The following is a 21,414-nucleotide window of genomic DNA, read 5'->3' as shown; positions in this document are numbered from 1 at the left end:
ATGACAGAAGGACAGTTTTTGGCCTGCACTGGTAACAACTTGGGATTGATTAGTGACCCAGACACAGAAGAAGTGGCTGAGGGTGTGGACTCCTTATGTTCTACATGTATGAGAAAAATGAAGGGATGGAAAATTAGGTATGGCATAATAAAAAAGCCCCCGCACCTGTAATATAACTGTGTACAGATTCCTTACCGCTGAACACTTGTCAGCTGGTGAGGCTGGGAAACCATAGGGTGGCAGTTGAGTTCTCCCTGATCTGATGACAAAATACATGCAGGCAGAACCAGTGCTGTATGCATTTATGATAGCAGCTGGCCAAGAAGGAAGAACTGGGTTTCTGTCAATTCATTGATCATATTTTTGCCGAAGGCAAAAAGACAGGAATGTTTGCAGAAACTGCTTTCATCAGTAGAGGAATTGTCATCTTTTCCCACTGTTCTGTGATATCAGAATTGGTATATATAAATATTTATATATACACACACACACACACACACACATATATATATATATATATATATATATAATATATATATATATATATATATATATATATATATATATATATGTATATATATATGTGTTTCAGAGGTATAGGAGGGCTTACTTCCTGCTAAACAAGCATGTCTGTCAGGTTTGATGAAAGTAGTTTTGGTGAACATGTTTTTGATTTTTTTTCCCCCAAGTTTGTGAAAACTGCTGTTGTTGATTCAACCTGTATCTAGAAGAACCACATACCACCCAAGATGAAGGTTAGCCTTGTGGATAATTAAATCTTAAACTGGTACACTACATGTTACATTACATCATTCCCCTTAAGATAAAGGCTTAAATATGCAAAGACAGTTAATTATACTATGCTATGCTATACTAATATAACACTTAAACAGTGACTCAGGGCACAATTATGTGTAGCAGCTGCAGATATTAGTCTTAACATTCATAACAGGTAGTATAATCCTTCAACCTTCCTGGTGTCTCAGTAGGTCATCTGAATTCAGACACTTTATAGAAATGGATAAAGTCATAGCCAGTAATGGAGACATTTCCAGAACTTCAAAGTAATAATTTAGAAAATCCGTAGCATGAGAGAGAACAGGAGAGTCACTTACTGGAGCACTGTCACATTCAGAACACTTCTTTTCTTAGAAGTACTTGTACCATTTCCTAGTATAGACTCTCTGTGTCAGGTAACCTTCATGGGAGTTAATGTCTCTCAGCTAAAAACAGTTCACTGTTGTACAGAATGCTAATTAGTCATATCACCTGTCCATCTGTAGTTTCTGTAATGTGGTATCACAGGGTAATCATGGCAGATTCTTCCTGCTCTATGTACTTGTTATGTGGATACTGGATTGTAACAAGTCCTCCTGGATGAAGCATATGCAATACTGCAGGTGATTTGTCCTAGCAGGAAGTTTGCTTTAAGTGAACTCTTTGCCGATTTGATTTCGCATCTGGTATTTGTCCTGGCAGGAGTGGCCTTAGGTCAACTGGTGCCCTAGGCAAAAGGGCTCCACAGCGCCCCCTACCACACCACCTGGTGCCCCCATCTTGGTCTACCTGCACCAAATAAATACTGGAAAAGCGCCCCTGCTAGAGCGGCACCCTAGGCGGCCACCTAGTTGGCTTATGCCTAAGGCCAGCTATGTGTCCTGGTTAAAACTATACTGGCAAAATAGGGAACTTTGCCTTCATTCTTCTCCTCATCAACAATTCAGAAGGTAACAGCCCCACTTGGTTATAATGCTGTACTAGTAGTATTCAGGCAAATGTCTATAGCAGTTTTGTTTCAACTTGGCAGCATATTTTTTGTTATAAAAATAAAGACAATAGTATGCCAAAAAGCACTTTATTCAAACAAATTTAAGTATCCAGGTGTTTTGACCTCACAACCTTTTTAGGGGGAATGTTAGAAGCACAAAAAGTCCATTTAGTAGAAGCAGAAAGTGTCAGTACCAACTGCAAAGGGTATAAATGGCATAATTATCCTATCAGTTACCCCAGCATTTCTCATTGTTTAACCTATACAGAGCATCAGATTGCAACATATATGACATTGTGATGTATTTTTGCATATTTAAAATGACAAATGTGATCCTCCTTTTCTGAAGGCCTGAAAACTAATGGTTTAGCTCTAGTTATGCAGTCCTCTCACACATCCTTTCACTGTTAAGATGGTGATTATGTCACCCTTAAACCTGTTATTCTGAACAGTGTAACTAATTCTCATAGATAATCGAGTACTGTAACAGCTCTGTGCCATAACAGGTTCATAGGTTGGTACTGGGCTATCTGCCCAAAGGCATAGATTAGCCCAGCCACGTTGTGCGGTATTCACCGCCCCTTCAGTAGTTCCCTAGACCCTTGTACTAGCAGCTAGTACCCTTGGCCCCTATCTAGTAGTGCTGTTGGTGTGATCCCTGGTGTGAACTTTCCATTACCTATCCACTCATCAAGGTTCCTCTTGAAGAGTGATAGTGAGGGGCTCTGTCTTATGTAGATCGGGACCCTGTTCCATAGTAAGGGAAGTCTCTGCGAAGGGAATCTATCCCTCCAGCATGTTCTATTCATTGTTGTGTTGTGGTTTATATCCCTAGAGCATTGTAAAGTTTCACAGTCATTAAAAAATTAAGACAGATACATTTCTTTCTCTCTTTCAGTGGCTTTTATTAACTACAGTACACACGTGCGGGAGCCTCACGGAAAGTACCAGGGAGACTCCCAGAACAAAGAAATAAACAAGCTTATATACTGGTGATATTGCTGACCGTACAGAAATGTAAAACTGGACCAATTAGATTATTATACAGGGCAATTAACCAATCAAAGGTTTACCCGTAAACATAAGACAATTCACATCATCATATCTCTAGGAAAAAGAGAAAATAGGATATATTTCCATAAAAGGCACATTTCCTGCTATCAGGCAGACTCTTGTTTGTTCAGTATTTTTCCATTATTCACAGTTCAGAGTTCACAGTACTCAGTACATCTCAGTTTATACAAACTGTCACATACTCAATTCCCTTGAAACACATGCTTTGGCTATTCATATTCTACAGCATGTAGCTCGAGTAGATTTGGTTTTGCTAAGATGGAGCATGTTCAACAATTCTGGGTTGGACATGGCTCTATATGTTAGACAGAGATCGCCTCTGAGAAAGCGGTATGCAACAGAGAACAGTCTTAGCTTTTTCAGTCGTGCTGCATAGGGCAACTGTTTGAGGCCAGTAATCCTCTTGGTTAGGTACCTCTGTGGTCTCTCCAGCTGCTTGAGATGTCTAGCCAGGTACATTCCAATTGGTGCATTGTACTCAATAATGGGTCTGATGAGGGAAGAGTAGAGGGGCACCATTACATCCTTAGATCTTGATGCTAACCTTTTCGTGATCAGATGGGTCACATAGAAGGATTTTCTAACCACTTTGGCAACATGGTTATCAAAAGAAAGCTGACTATCTACTTGGGTCCCTAGATCCCTTATTTATTCTTCAGATTTCAGGGGATTACCTCCTATGTTGTCCTTATGAAGTCTGATATCTGTTACAAGTTGTTATTCTATACTACAATCAGTTAAACAGTGAGTTATGCTGGGGATAGTTGATAGTACAACTATTTAAGTGATACAATGTTGTTATTGTTTATTGTCCTTGGATGTAAGCAACTGTGCTTGTGACAAATGAATTTCATTGGTAAAAGTGTAATACAGTTAGATGGGAAGTCAACAATTTCATTAGGGCAACCTGACAATGCCACATTTTTTAACATTTGATTTTCAATGTCTGTTTGGTATTTTAGTTAAAGTTATGCAAAATTTCTTCAGACATCAGCAAGTAGGTCATAAAGGATGTCACTTCCAAGTCATGATTGGAGAGGTGTTCCTTGCATTCTTTGTTCATTGCTATTATGCCATTAACAAGGCACCAATAGTAGACATCACTTTGCCAGGCATTTACTCAGTGACAGGAACAGCATCACTGTCTGCTTTATGTAATAGCTAATGAAAAATGTCAAAAGTGCTTTGTGGTCATTACATTTTCATATAGCAACGTGACTGCTGTTCAGGCACTGTTACTTATATGAAGCAGTTTCCTTCTTTAACACAAAATTTCTGCAAATCTTTGACTATCATGCTCCATTCCACTCTATTAGGATAAAAGCCAAAACTGCCCCTTGGCTTACTAAGCAAACAAAAGAAAAAATGATCCTTAGAAATAAAACCTGGTCCAAATGGAAAGCTACCAAATCTCCATCTGACCATCTCCTCTATAAACAGTTAAGAAATACTACCAAGAAAGACACTCTTAGAGACAAAAAGGAATTTTATCTCCACCTTCAACAAACTACACAAAATACCCCTCAAAAATTTTGGTCAGGTATAAATAACCTTCTTAAACCAGGACATTCTACTACTCCTACCCCCTCAGGATTTAACCCTAATACCTCTACTCTGATCCCAAATGCCTTTAATAACTACTTTACAGAAGCCATTCTAACACTAGCAAACTCTCTACCAACACCTACTGCATCCTCACATGATACCTCTCCAGCCTCTACTAATCACTTTCAAATCCAACCTGTGTCTTCTTCTATCATATATAAGCTTCTCTTAAAACTAAAACCATGCACCCCATCAGCTGACCAGCTCCCTTCTGAATACTTACAAATTGCTGCTAAAACTATCTATCACCCAATATCTATTCTAATAAATAGGACCATCTCTGAAAGGAAAATCCCCTCAGTCTGGAAGATATCGCACATAATTCCCCTTCATAAAGGAGGCCCTTCTTCCGAATTATCCAACTATCGTCCTATTGCCTTACTGTCCCCATTAGCTAAAATAATGGAAAGGTGTATACACAAACAATTTCTGAATTACCTTCTTCAAAACAACCTTCTAGCTGACTGTCAACATGGTTTCAGGCCCCATCACAGTACTACCACTGCCCTTCTGTCTTTTACTGACTCCATAAATAAAAATCGAAACAGTAACCTTCTCTCATCTGCTCTATTTATAGATCTATCAAAAGCTTTTGATATGGTTAACCATAACATACTCCTTGACAAACTTAACAACCTCTCTTTAAGCTCTCATACTCTACAGTGGTTTAGAAGCTATCTGGAAAATAGGCAACAAGCAGTTCTATGGGAAAACAACCTCTCATCTTTACTCCCAGTAAATGTAGGGGTTCCACAAGGATCTATCCTTGGACCCCTTCTTTTCTCAGTATTTATTAATGACCTATATTTGAATATACCACAAGCAACCTGCATCCAATATGCAGATGACTCGACATTGATCTGCTCTGCCACAAATACTCCCTCTCTCCAGTCCATCACCCAGACAACCTTTCATAACGTTGAAAAATGGTTTATGCAGCATTGCCTCCTCCTTAATCCCAAAAAAACAAAGCTCCTTCTCTTTACTCCTACTAATAAATCTCCTACACCTCTCTTTACTATCACCTCAAATAATTCAACCTGCATTAACCGTGATAATACCACTCGACTATTAGGGGTAACCATTGATAACCATCTCAACTTTGATGAACAAATAAATAGTACTATTAAAGCTGTAAATAAAAAAAATTGGGACACTCTATAGAATTAAACCTTTCCTTACCCCAGCAGCCAGAAAAACCATTGCTCAGACCCACCTGCTCTCCACTCTTTTTTATGCTTCGACCATTTATACCACACTCTCTAAAAATAACATCAATAAACTCTCAACCTGTTATAACAGTATAGCTAGATTCATTAATGCAACTCCCCTTAGAACTCACCACTGTTATAACCTGAAACAACTAAATTGGCTAGAACTAAATAACCAATTACTTTACCAACAACTACTTATAATTCATAAAACCCTTCACTTCCCTGAAAATACTCCAAGCCTGGCTAAACTTATCTCTCCATATAAGAACCTAGACACACTTCGTTCTGCCAACAAGTTTCTAGTATCTATAACTAAATCACATAACAAAGCTGGTGATGCACTATTTTCTAATTCCATAGGGAAACACTGGAATCTAATCCCTCAAGAAATAGCGACTCTTCAGTCCACCTCTCTCTTCAAAAGACAAATCAAAGCACACCTTACTTCTCAATGGCTATGTCCCTGTACCAATCCCGATTAAAAGTATAGCTCAACACACCTTATTATTTTTTATTCCTGTCCCCATACTGGCCCTACCTGAAGCTTTCTGGATTTGAGAGGTGAATACTAAGGGATTCCTAGATCTCTTAATAACTTTACTATGTAGATCTTGCTTTTTGTTGTTAACTTGAACTTATTTTTTTTTTTTTTAAAATGTGATAGATATCCTCTCTTGTACCTTGTATAAATCTACTAAGAAAATTGTTATTAATCTCTGTAATTTTGTCCATACTGGAGCTTTTCTCCCCGGGCCTCTACTGTAAACGGATATATGTCCAGCTAGACTAGCCCGGTCAACAAATGTAAAATAATAATAAATAAAATTATTTTTATAATAAACCTAGCACAGTAACAAATTTTTGTTTATTTTTTTTTTAATTTTCCCACAATTGTTTCTGGTTAAGATACATTTTACAGTGATGAGATTTTTTTGTGGTTTGTGTCAGTCGAACAGCTAGAACGTGAACACGGATTCCAATATAGTTGCTATCACACAGTGCTTGAAAAATAGCAACATTTCCTAGTGAATAGTTTTCCCTTTGTTTTCAGGATGCTGTCTCTCTGCTATGTGATGGAACAAAATTCAACTACATTAAGGGCACTACAGGACTTTTCATACAAAATGTATGTCTGGCAGATGCTGGTTACTACACCTGTGAAATGACAGTTACTCGCAATAATTCACACTATAAGGTTTCAAGAGTCATTCACCTAATAACTAGAGGTAAGTTGACTCACTATTTCAGTGTTTATTTATTTAGTCATTCATTTTTATTAATCTGGACAATTTATTTGGTTCTGTGACATGCAAAACCACTTTCTTTAGCTAGCACCACTTCCTGCCATATTTAAAGAGCAGGCAGCCAGTAATGTTTTGTCTTAGTTGTGATATCATCACTATTATGTATTGTCTATACCTTTAATTGTTTTTCAGTCTTCACCAGTTTGGCTGCCATGTGGTTGCTGTTAATCTTTCCAGCCTTCTGCTGGTATTTTGAAAACTCAGTTTCTGGAAGGATAAGGATTAGAACTGTTGACCCCAACTCCTGTGATAACTTCTTATTTATACAGAACCTCCAGCTGCAGTTGATGTTAAAGCTTCTGCGACTCTCACATAATACTTATGTGCAGCAAGAATTCATCACTTTTTGTGATATTACAGTGGACATACCAAAGCTACTATGACATTCTCTGAAATCACATGCACTGTTAGTCCATTTTAATCGCTGTTGTTTCCAGTTCAGAAATGCAATAAGATTCAAATGACAAAATTGCCCCTTAAGAATCCATGCTGTTTCATATGTTCTATATGTTACAAAAGCTGGTCATCTGTAAAATTCAGGGTAAGCTCCCTTAGAGTTTGTTTGGCCAGGCTGAAGAGGCTAAAATTGTATGTATCTGATGTGAACCCTGCCATTTTGTGAACCGGTAGCACTACATTCAAGTACCACATGACAGAGATGGATGCACATACTAGAGTGTTGCTTAACAAACTTGACGGGATTATTTATACTTTCTTTGTTTTCTTTGATTTTTCCTAGTTCAGATGTTAGTTGGGATATTTTGCAGGGCAGGCACCTCAATGTTTATGGACATCAGGCTTGATTTCAAGCTCTGTGTTTCTAAACTACAGCCAAACACTCCACTTCTACTGTGTTGATGAGGTCTCTCAAAAGGCCAAAACATGAATGTCCACAACTAGTAGGGTTTAGCTTTATTAGCCAGAATGTACCCACAGAGACTTAAAAAGTAAAAAATCATGAGCATTCAGAAGCCATATATCTGAAACACTAAATATACTCAAGGGGCCATTTGCATATATCCCATGGGTCTCCATTGAGAAGGGTGAGCTATATATATATATATATATATATATATATATATATATATATATATATATATATATATATATATATATATAAAAAACAGTAAAAAACAAAGCAGGAGGTAGCAGCCACGGCTATGTAGAATAACAGCATAACAGCCACTTCATCAGACAATCAAAGAAGAGCACAGCATTTATACCAAGCTTATCATTGCCATCAGCTACCCAATTCTTAAAACCATATACCTAGTATAAAAAGTTTTATACCTAGTGTGAAAAATTTTAAAAAGCTTAAAATTAAAAACAGCTTAACAATAGAAACAGCATATCACATCATACAACTTAATACATACAATATAAAAGTATAAAAATATATAAAAGTATAAAAAAGTATAAAAGGTCGAGGGGGGAGGGGGTACTACCTACTATTTCTTTAAATCTCTAGTTAGAAGAATGGGTTTAATATTGATTTTGTCATTCAGGCCTACTCCAATGTTAGCTCGTAGCCTTATAATCCATTCTAGTTTCCTAGTTTCTACTCTGTTCCTAACATCTCCACCTCTATTGTCGGTATAGACTTTATCTATTACTAAAAATAAAAATTTGTGTGTCTCATCATGGTCCCTCACATGCCTGGCTAAGGCATTTGTCTCTATTCCTCTGGTGATATCATATATATGCTCCCTCATATGTTTCTGACTACCAGTTCCTCCATCTATGATGGTATCCATATCTGAAAAGTATGGCTTACTTGTTCCTTCCCTTGCCTCAGATAGACCCACTAATGACTGTTGTATCTCTTTTTCACTGTACCCTGTATGTATGAACCTTTCCTTCAAGTTCTTGATCTCTTCCTCATACTTAGTTTGATTAGCTGTGAGTCTTGATGCTCTCAGACCTTGGCCTCTTACAGTGTTCTTAAATATATGTCTCGGGTGCATGCTCTGTCTATGGAGATAGCTATTCCTATAACATTATTTCCTATAGATTTCAGTTTCCAGAATACCTCTATCTTTTTGAAGTATCCTGACATCCAGATAATCTATAACATCACAGGAATGCTTCATTGAAAACTTAAGGAAGCTGGTACTATTATCTATTTTGTGGAAGAATGATAGAAATGAGGCTATATCACCTCCCCATAAAATAAAGAGATCATCCACAAATCTCCTGTAGAATTTCAGATGCCTTCCCATCTCAGTCAGTAGGAATTCTTTCTCCCACATAGCCATAACAATATTTGCGTAGCCATTTGCACATGAAGTGCCCATTGCCATGCCATCCTTTTGTCTATATAAATTTCCTTCAAACAAAACGATATTGTTCTCTAATATCAGTTCCATCAACAGTGATAATAAATCAATAACTTGTACATCATATGTTTAGTCTTCCATTAAATACTGTTTGAAGAGCTCAACACCTTTACTATTAGGGATGACCGTGAATAGAGATTTCAAATCCAACGTAATCATGAGCCTTCTATCCTCCACAGCTATACTCTTACAAAATGCATACAGATCTTTTAAAAACTGTTCTGTATCAGTTAATATATGTATACATTCTTTTTCAACACAGTTTTAAGGTGGTGCTCCACAAAAATGGACAAAGGTTCAGTACACCAGCCCCTCCCTGATACAATTGGTCTCACGGGGGGGGGGGCACTCTGGGATGTTTATGTATTTTGGGGAGTCCTTGTATTATGGGTAGAACAGGTTTGTCTACTATGAAGTACTTGAATAGCTCTTGGCTAATAACTCGACACTGTAAGCATTCAAATAATGCATTATTAACATGCTGCTTACATGCACCTGTTGAATATTTACTTTCTGATGAGAGATATCATTCAACATTGTCAGCATAGATTCCTTATAAAAAACATAATCCATCACCACTAGAGAACCACCTTTATCAGCTGGTCTCACTGCGATGGGACGATCATTACACAAAACCTCCAAAGCTTCTTTTTCTTCTCTGTTTAAATTATAGAAGCATTTTTTTTAAAAATACCACTATCATGCATCTTATATATTTCTTTTACACATGCTTTTTCGAATGTCTCAATAGCAGCATTGTTTACAGGAATATAGCTGCTTGGTTTCTTAAAAATGTGTACACAGCTATTACTCATATTATTGTCACCAAACTGAGAATTAAGCATAAGATTCCTAGTAAACATTTTAAGTTCTATAATATTGTCAGTCATATCCATTCTACTTGCCGGTACAAAGGATTTCCCTTTGTTCAATACATATATCTCCGAATCAGTTAAAATCCGCCATGATATATTCCATACTAATGGATGTTGGATTGTTGCCACATTTTTTGAGTGTTATAGGTTGTTCCTCTTCTATGAACAAAAAGGATAAACTCTACCAAACCAAGTAGTATAGAACCGAAAAACAGAAAGGAGCTCGTACACGGAGAGTAAAATGTATATTGTTTAATCCACAGTAAGTTGAGCGCTTTCAACTGGAACACCCCAGTCTTCTTCAGAACTAATAAAAGCATACACCTATACAGGTTTATATAATCAGTGAAGAATTAACTAGTTAAAAAAAACGCCAAAACATTTAAAGATAGATGTCACAATTTCGGATTTACATAGTATAGAAAAATAACATCCTTTCTTCTTATGCTGTAGAGCATTTAATAACTTCATATATAAAAACATCATATATAAGAACATATATAAGAAAATATGTAATTATTACAAATATATACAATAATTGCTAAATAAATCAGATAATATCTGAAAGAATAATAATACATAAAAATCTTGCATGAGATTCCACTTTACTACTCATAAAAATTGGAGCACTATATATCATAAGTGAAATGAACCCTGTATACAGGATGTTTAACCACTACTATTTTACAAAAAATCTATTGGGAAAGTATCAAAAAAGGTTTGATACTTATATAATCATTTAGTCCAGGGGGTCGAGTAGCATCCAAAAGTATTTGCCACTTGCTCTCTAATGCAGCTAAACGCATCTTCCAGTTACCCCCAAATAGTGAACTCTTTAGTTGATCTATTATAGTGAAACGAAATTTATGCTCACCCCCATGTTCTTGTATGTGTCTATATAAGGCGTTTTTGGTGTCCATCTTCTGTATACGATAATAATGTTCGTATATGCGCTTTTTTAGGGGTCGTTCAGTTTTGCCTATGTAGTAGGCAGGGCATAATACACATGACGCCAAGTAAATCACTTGGCTGGTGTTACAATTACCTGTTTTAGATTTTATACACGTTGAATTGGTGTCTTTTAACCTAATAAGCCTATCTTCATTAATATGGCAACATTGCTTGCATCTTCCGCATTTTTTCGTTCCCTTAAATACAACTGATTTATCAAAGAGTCTGTTGGACTTTTCCAATATTCTTTTAAGATTTATCCCCGTCTTATATATAAATTTGGGTTCACTTCCCACAGTCTGATCCAATTTGGTAGCTATAATGATATCCCAATGATGACGTAAGATGTCTTGAATATAATGGGTATGTGGTGTATAAGTTAAAATACACGCTCTAACAAAACACAAAGGTTCTTTGTCAATAACAATCAAATTGTCTACAAAATTGCCTAATAAGGGTTTGTATTTATTCCCCCATTCCTTTTGAACATACTAGGTAATATCTGTTAGCATCTGATGGGGATAACCACGAGTAAGGAATAAGTTTTTAAGAACATCAAGTTCAGTTGACATAACAGAGGCAGATGAGGACATTCTAGCCGCACGAATGCACTGGCCTTTAACTATGTTTTTGAAAACATACATTGGGTGGTTGCTTGTAAAAAATAAATAATCATTTGAAAACGTAGGTTTCCGATAAATCTTTGACGTGAAACCATTGTTTTCAAGTCCAACCATGACATCCAAATATGGAATGTTGGTAGTACTAGTGCTATATGTGAATTTAAGGAAATGGGAAGAGTTGTTGATATACTTCATGAACTCATGTAATCTCTCAATAGAGCCCTGCCAGAGAACGAAAATATCGTCCAAAAATCTGGCATAAAATTTTATGTCAGAGTAATAATTACTTTTGAATATAATTTCCTCCTCCCAGTCCAACATCACAAGGTTTGCAAAAATGGGAGCACAAGAGGCTCCCATAGCAACTCCCTTAATTTGTTTGAAGTATTCATCTTGGAATGTAATATAATTGTGTTCCAACACTAGGCCCATCATATCACATAATAGGGACACTCTATCCCAGCTAAAACCAGAATACTTTCTCAAGCTGTTGGAAAAATGTTCTAAGCCCTCATCTTTGGGTATGCTTGAGAAAAGGTCAACTACATCTATGGTTAGGAGGATGAGATCACTTTTCCATTTATCCTGTGTTAATTTCCCTAAAAAACTCCAAGAATCCTTCATAATGTGGGGAATTGTTCCATAAATGTGTTTTAGTTGGTTGTCAATCCATCTCCCAATATTAAAAGTTTTTGACTTTGACCCTGAAATGATTGGTCTAAAGGGGGGATTATCTAAACATTTGTGTATCTTAGGAATCCCCACAATTTTAGCCAAAATTGGGTAGTCATTTTTCAAAAACATGTAAGTTTCATTCGTAATCCTACTATCTATTAAATATTCCTCGATTATCAGGTCAATGCGTCTATGTCCTATATTGATCTGATTGATAGAAATACATTCGTATGTATCCGTTTGATTTAATATATCGGATATACGGGAGTTGTAAAGGTCAGTCTGAAAACAACAATCCCTCCACCTTTGTCTGGTTTCATAATGCGTAGCTCTTTGTTACATATCACTTTGTTTAAACTTTCTCTCTCTAGAGATGTTAAATTCAAAGGGGTAATGTTAGATAATTCATGTTTTTTCCTTATATCCTTATGTAATTTGTATATATCCTTGCAAACTAATTTCTCAAAATTAGTAATACAGGGATGAGAACTGGGAATAAATGAGCTTTTCTTATACAAAGATGGAATATCTGACCTTGCTTGTTGGTCAGCTTTGTTATCAAATAAGATAGCCAAATTTAATTTTCGACAAAATAATTTCACTTGTTTGATGTTATCAAATATATCGCTACGCACAGTGGGTATGAATTTCATACCTTTACTCATAACATTGATGAATTGCTGGTCAACCTCCACATCAGTGTAATTATAAACATTGAAACCCTCATAATTGGTGAGTGTATAGAAGGGGGTCTGTGTGACTGAAAAATTATTTTGTATGATCTCATCATATATAATGGGTTTCGCAACTGAGGGTGTCAATGGGGGACTCAAAACAATAGATGGTCTGTCCCTTGAAACATCACTGACTCTGGTGTGGGGTAAATTAGTTAATTTTTGTGTCTGTTCCATGGCTTTCGGGGGTTTCTGGAATATTGAGGAAAGTCCATCTGAAAATTTGATTCTTTCATATTTTTGCTAACACCCTTGTGTACAGATCTGGGGGAATTCATAATAATTCTTTCTTCACTATTTTTCACTTTAGGCCAAATATAAGCCCTATTAAGACTGTAAGACTCTAAATCTCTAGTTAACTTATTGCTTTTTCTTTCAAAAATGCTCTTAACTTTGCTATCTGCTAAATAAAATTGTTTTTTAAACAATTCCTTCCAAGTGTCAAACTCAATATGATTAGTAATAGTTTCATACATACTCTCCAGTTCTTCTGCCAGTAGGTCACATTTCTCTTGTTGAAATTTGAGCAGAAGTTTTATATATGCATATCCAAAGTTGTCAAATAAATCATTAAACTCATTAACAACATTTTGATTGTATGCAATGCCTAATGGCAGCTTAAAAAATCTTAAACCCTTGGGCACAACATTCATTTTCAAACAATTATTCAGATAACTTATATCCATTTTAGAATTTTTAAAAGCAATGAGTCTCTTTCCAAAATCATAAATAAGTTCTTTTAAAGAACTGTACACATACTCCTTAAAGTCATGGTGGTCTTTGGTACCAAGTTTGAAATTAAACTCATCGAGCTTGTCGTTTAAAAACTGCTCCATGAGATCTCTTTCATGTGCATTTATAGATTTCTTGTAGAAATTAAGTTGGTTATGTTCGTCGCCACCGTGCCTATCAAAAGTCTTAAAGTTCGAATTGGGGCTAGAAATAGTATGCTGTACAGTACCTTTGTGACCATTCACAGGTTTTTGTATTTTGTGTTCGTACTGTTTACTTACTTGAGTTATTTTTGGCCTCGCCCCAACCCGTTCTGCTTCGCGTCTTGCCCTTACAACGCTAAAATCAAAGGTGAAATCTTGAGCAGGAGAAAATCCTAACGGATCGAAGGGGATACCCTCTTCCTGGATTTGAAAACAGCCTACGTCCTTTGGTGAGGTTTCAGTGAAAACACCAACGTCCGGTAAATCTATACCACAATTGGGAACGTGTGCTACATCTTCCGTAGTTCTAAACGCTTGAGGAAACCCTCGTTCTGGCATGGGCACATCTCTTCTCATACGTGCACGTTCACGCTCATCCTCGCCTGTGTTCTGAGCCTTCCGAAAGTCTGACGCTAGCTCTTCAGCACCCATAGAAACAGAGTTACTTTTTTTAGTGTCAGTCACACCACAAGAGCCCAATACATTGTGTAAATTGGTACAGTTTGATGTTAGATTCGCGACAAGTTCATATAACTTTTTCAGTTCACATTGTACAGCTGAAACTTCAGCTCGTAGTTCAGAAAACTCTTCCCGTGACAATGAAGCACCAGGTGTGTCTTCCGGATCCATAATGTTGAGCAACCAAGAACAAAAAGGATAAACTCTACCAAACCAAGTAGTATAGAACCGAAAAACAGCAAGGAGCTCGTACACGGAGAGTAAAATGTATATTGTTTAATCCACAGTAAGTTGAGCGCTTTCAACTGGAACACCCCAGTCTTCTTCAGAACTAATAAAAGCATACACCTATACAGGTTTATATAATCAGTGAAGAATTAACTAGTTAAAAAAAACGCCAAAACATTTAAAGATAGATGTCACAATTTCGGATTTACATAGTATAGAAAAATAACATCCTTTCTTCTTATGCTGTAGAGCATTTAATAACTTCATATATAAAAACATCATATATAAGAACATATATAAGAAAATATGTAATTATTACAAATATATACAATAATTGCTAAATAAATCAGATAATATCTGAAAGAATAATAATACATAAAAATCTTGCATGAGATTCCACTTTACTACTCATAAAAATTGGAGCACTATGGATGCTAACAGATATTACCCAGTATGTTCAAAAGGAATGGGGGAATAAATACAAACCCTTATTAGGCAATTTTGTAGACAATTTGATTGTTATTGACAAAGAACCTTTGTGTTTTGTTAGAGCGTGTATTTTAACTTACACACCATTTACCCATTATATTCAAGACATTTTACGTCATCATTGGGATATTATTACAGCTACCAAATTGGATCAGATTGTGGGAAGTGAACCCAAATTTATATATAAGACAGGGATAAATCTTAAAAGAATATTGGAAAAGACCAACAGACTCTTTGATAAATCAGTTGTATTCAAAGGAACGAAAAAATGTGGGAGATGCAAGCAGTGTTGCCATATCAACGAAGATAGGCTTATTAGGTTAAAAGACACAAATTCAACATGTATAAAATCTAAAGCAGGTAATTGTAACACCAGCCAAGTGATTTACTTGGTGTCATGTGTATTGTGCCCTGCCTACTACATAGGCAAAACTGAGCGACCCCTAAAAAAGCGCATATACGAACATTATTATCGTATTCAGAAGATGGACACCAAAAACGCTTTATACAGACACATAGAAGAATATGGGGGTGAGCATAAATTTCGTTTTACTATAATAGATCAACTAAAGAGTTCATTATTTGGGGGTAACTGGAAGATGCGTTTAGCTGCATTAGAGAGTAAGTGGCAAATACTTTTGGATGCCACTCGACCCCCTGGACTGAATGATTATATAAGTATCAAACCCTTTTTGATACTTTCCCAATAGATTTTTTTGGTAATATAGTAGTGATTCAATATCCTTGATATATAGGGTTCATTTCACTACATGATGTATAGTGCTGCTATTTTATGAGTAGTAAGTGGAATCATATGTAAGATTTTTATGTATTATTATTTTTTCAGATATTCTATTTGAATTATTTAGTAATAATTGTATATATTTTAACAATTGCACATTTCCTTATATATGTTCTTATATATGATGTTTTTATATATGAAGTCATAAAATGCTTTATAGTATAAGAATACAGGATGGTATTTTTCCATACTATGTAAATTAGAAATTGTGACATTTACCTTTAAATGTTTTGGCGGTTTTTTAACTAGTTGATTTTTCATTGATTATATAAACCTGTATAGGTGTATGCTTTTACTAGTTCTGAAGAAGACTGGGGTGTTCCAGTTGAAAGCGCTCAACTTTCTGTGGATTAAACAATATACATGTTCCTCTTCTATGGACGCTTTCCGTTTCATCCTTCCTCTGCTCGTGGAGCGGTTCCGAAAATTTGTAATTCATGTAGGATATAGTGAAGAAAGAGCCATGCTGTCAGATGGAACTGATGACATACGGCTACTGTTAAAGTTAGTAGATACATTTCTTTCTGCAAATTTGCTGCAAGCTCCTCTCTCAGGCCTCTCTATCTCACTGCTGCTTGTGGAATCAGAGGGAGGTGTGGTAGGAAGTGGCATTACAGCATTAGAGTTCTCTAGTGTATCTCTAACAAGAGAATTGGCAGCCTCAATCGGTTGCTTAGGAACCAATTGAGATTCAATGGGCTGAGTAGAGCTACTGCTATTCACAGTATTGTTATGCTCTCTGGGCCAAGCAAAGACACGCCCACTAGAAAAATCTTGTAAGTCCCTTTGCACTTTCTTTTTCTTATAGCCCATCAGTTGCTGATCATAAACAGATATAAGTTCCAAGACATTGTCTAATTTTAAATCGACAATAGCATGCGGATATTTTTCATAGAGTTCTGCTTGCAGTTTACAGACATTGGATGATATAGTGAATTCTTCTGGCTTAAAGAAATCTATTAGTAGCTGCATATAATTGCGACTGGTTTCTAAGTTAATCTGCTGCCACTTTAATAATAAATCTTTGTACATAGTTCCATATGTGGGCATTTTCAGTACCCTTAAGCCCCGAAATATTGTTATGGCTATGTGGGAGAAAGAATTCCTACTGACTGAGATGGGAAGGCATCTGAAGTTCTACAGGAGATTTGTGGATGATCTCTTTATTTTATGGGGAGGTGATATAGCCTCATTTCTATCATTCTTCCAGAAAATAGATAATAGTACCTTAAGTTTTCAATGAAACTTCCTATGATGTTATAGATTATCTGGATGTCAGGATACTTCAGAAAGATAGAGGTATTCTGGAAACTGAAATCTATAGGAAATAATGTTATAGGAATAGCTATCTCCATAGACAGAGCATGCACCCGAGACATATATTTAAGAACACTGTAAGAGGCCAAGGTCTGAGAGCATCAAGACTCACAGATAATCAAACTAAGTATGAGGAAGAGATCAAGAACAAGAAGGAAAGGTTCATACATAGAGGGTACAGTGAAAGAGATACAACAGTCATTAGTGGGTCTATCTGAGGCAAGGGAAGGAACAGGTAAGCCATACTTTTCAGATATGGATGCCATCATAGATGGAGGAACTGTTAGTCAGAAACATATGAGAGTACAAGTATCCTACTCGAGTAACATTAGATCTTTACAGGAAGTATGTCAAAAAAACTGGAATGCACTATGTGCTGATGATGAAGTTAAAAGGCTGGTAGGTGAGACCCCGAGATTTGCTTTTAAGAATAAAAAATCTATAAAAAGATTATTATGTGGACCACAACCCATGGAAACAAGAATAGAAAATGCAGTCAGATATGGAACCTTCCCCTGCAATAAATGTAATTACTGCACCTTTGTTGACAGTGGAAGTAGATTTCTACATTCAGATCTAAAGGAGTTTACCTTCAGAATATTAGCTAACTGTGACAGTATGAATATTATATACTTGGCACACTGCACAGTCTGTCTTGCCTTCTATGTTGGAATGACAATGCGAAGACTGAGAGACTGGATGAGGGAGCATATATATGACATCACTAGAGGAAAAGAGACAAATGCCTTAGCCAGGCATGTGAGGGACCATGATGAGACACACAAATTTTTATTTTTAGTAATAGATAAAGTCTATACCAACAATAGAGGTGGAGATGTTAGGAATAGAGTAGAGACTAGGGAACTAGAATGGATTATAAGGCTACGAGCTAACATTGGGGTAGGCCTGAATGACAAAATCAATATTAAACCCATTCTTCTAAATAGAGATTTAAAGAAATAGTAGGTAGTACCCCCCCCCCTCAACCTTTTATACTTTTTTATACTTTTATATATTTTTATACTTTTATATTGTATGTATTAAGTTGTATGATGTGATATGCTGTTTCTATTGTCAAGCTGTTTTTAATTTTAAGCTTTTTAAAATTTTTCACACTAGGTATAAAACTTTTTATACTAGGTATATGGTTTTAAGGATTAATTGGGTAGTTGATGGCAATGATAAGCTTGGTATAAATGCTGTGCTTTATTTTTCTTTGATTGTCTGATGAATTGGCTGGTGCCATGAAAGCGCTCACCTCTTTTACTAATAAAGCTGTTATTCTACATAGCCATGGCTGCTACCTCCTGCTTTGTTTTTTACTGTTCATTTCATTGTTGTTGGAGGTAACCCTTGCCAGCACCATTTGGTTTTTACTGCAGATATATATATATATATATATATATATATATATATATATATATATATATATATATATATATATACTATAACAGTCATACAAAAAATAACTTCTCTACCTTTTCCCTACAACCAGTGTCCACTAAAATGCTTGCAAACCTCCTTAGGAAGCTAAAACCAACTACACTAGCTGCCGATAAACTCCCTGCTGATTTCCTTCAGATAGCAGCAGACATCATATCCTACCCAGTGTCAATTCTTATTAATAGATCAATCTCTGAACACAAAGTTCCCACCCATTGGAAAATCTCCCATATTGTCCCTCTGCATAAAGGTGGCAACTCCTTAGAGCTAACCAACTATCGTCCAATTGCCATACTATCACCCTTATCAAAAATTCTAGAAAGAGTTGTCCACTTGCAACTAATGCAATATCTTCAACAAAATAAACTACTATCCAACTCCCAACATGGCTTCAGACCCTCCCACAGCACAACCACTGCCCTTCTATCCTATACCAATACAGTCAATCACTTTAGAAACCAAGGTCTTTTAGTATCTTCCATCTTCTTCGACTTATCAAAAGTCTTTGACATGGTTAACCACAATCTGCTCCTCAATACTCTATCTAGCCTCAATATTTGCCCCTCCACCATACTCTGGTTCAGCAGCTATTTATCAGAACGCCAACAAGCAATTCTCTGGCAAGAAAAGTTGTCCCCCCTCTTACCAGTTTCCATAGGAGTCCCTCAGGGATCAATCCTTGGCCCCCTGCTGTTCTCCCTCTTCACTAATGACATTTCTTCTTCACTACCCACTGCTACAGTAGTTCAATATGCTGATGACACCACCATAACTTGTACTGCCACCAGCATTAAGGAACTACACACCATCACCCAATACAACTTTACCCTAGCAGAAACCTGGTTTACTAAAATACAACTTCTTCTCAACCCAAAGAAAACCAAACTAATACTATTCACCCCTGGCAGATCATCCAACTCAGACTATAACCTCACTATAAACTCCAAAAACAATATTCAAATCACACCAACCAACCACATCAAACTACTAGGAGTTGATATTGATAACCACCTAAAGTTTGATATCCATATAGCACAAACCATCAAAAAGGTCAACCAAAAACTGGGTCTGCTCTATAGAAATAAAAAGTTAATGACTAATCAGACCAAAGCCACTATTGCAAAAAGCCACCTCCTCTCTATCCTTCTCTAAACTTCCCCTATCTTAACTAACCTTCACCTGACCGAACTTCACAAAATGGAATCATGCTACAACAAAATTGCCAAATTTGCAACGGACTCCTCAAATAGATCCCATCACTGTCTTTCCCTAATGCAACTCAAGTGGCTGGAACTTCCTCAGCTACTTAGACTCAATCAAGCCATAGTTGCACATAAACTCTACTACTACCCTGAAAAAACTCCTGCCCTCCAACAACCAATCAAGCCCTACACCACTACTAGAGCCCTGAGATCTAGCAACCAAAATCTCATTCAAGTAATTAGACATAAAAATGAAGCAGGTAAATCTCTCTTTGCATGCACAACAGCACAAACCTGGAACTCACTCCCAAACAATATAACCAGCACTACTTCTTGCACCCATTTCAAACACCTCTTGAAATCCTACTATTCTAATATCTGGCTCTGCTCTTGCTATACCCCAGGGTAGCAACATCTATGCTCAGTTGCAAGGACTATGCTACACTACAACATTTTCCTTTACTGAGCTCTACTGCTGTCCCACAGATTCATCCTAACATTTCATCAATCTAACAGCAGTAAACATTCCAACACTTGTACTGTTCTGTACTATATCCCTTACCTGAAAAACACTCTAATCCGTTTCTAGACTAACACAATACCTAACCGAGCTTATCTTACTCTCATCCTACCTATACCTTTATCCTATTTTATGCCACTATGGGCATTTATTTACTTCTCGGTTATACTAAAGCATAAATGTATTACAACTTTATATTTACTAATATTTCTACAAAAAAAAAAAAATTATATATATTTGTATTATTTGTACTAATTGTATATTCTACTAGAGTACTGACTGTATATTCTACTAGAGTTATCACATGCCATGTAAATGGTCCTCTGTACTACTTATAAATGTTAAGAATTGCTTTGTACTGTTCTAATCTAATATTGTATTGTATCATGGAGCTTTTCTCCCCGGGCCTCCGCTGAAAATGGACCTGTGTCCAGCCGGACTTTCCCTGTTAACAAAAATAAAATAAATAAATAAATAAAAATAAATATATTGGAAGCATTTATAATGTCGGATGTCTGAAACATAGAACTACATTACTAGAAGCACAAAACTCCAGAAACAGGAATTCAGTGCGACAGTAGTTCAGCGGGGCTGGAAATTTGTCTTTTTCCTGCTGTAGTGCAATCTTGAAGTTGGTATATATAATTGGCAGTGGATATTGGGGGTGCACTGAGGCTTGCTCCCCTGCAAAAAATGTATGCTGAGTTTTCCGGGTTTTTGAGTTTCGGTGTTTTGTGATCAGTATAATACCATGTGGTGTTTTATCTGTTTGACATTACAAATGTATTCTACAGATATATGAAGGTGTGTGTGTGTGTGTGTGTGTGTGTGTGTGTGTGTGTGTGTGTGTGTGTGTGTGT

General features: G+C 36.4%; 1 protein-coding gene across 1 annotated transcript in view; it reads left to right on the top strand.

Annotated features, from left to right (window-relative positions):
* The window catches only part of LOC122801535 (interleukin-1 receptor type 2-like), a 311,639-nt gene that overhangs the window by 114,068 nt on the left and 176,157 nt on the right, over positions 1-21,414 (top strand). Inside the window, exon 5 of the mRNA XM_044070956.1 lies at positions 6,713-6,887. Coding sequence (XP_043926891.1) covers positions 6,713-6,887 — 175 coding nt within the window. The remainder of the gene's footprint in view (positions 1-6,712; positions 6,888-21,414) is intronic.

Source organism: Protopterus annectens, chromosome 5.part0 (genome assembly GCF_019279795.1).
Source record: "Protopterus annectens isolate FY-2018-M chromosome 5.part0, PAN1.0, whole genome shotgun sequence".
Classification (NCBI taxonomy): Eukaryota; Metazoa; Chordata; order Ceratodontiformes; family Protopteridae; genus Protopterus; species Protopterus annectens.
This window is presented reverse-complemented; position numbering and strand designations above follow the sequence as displayed.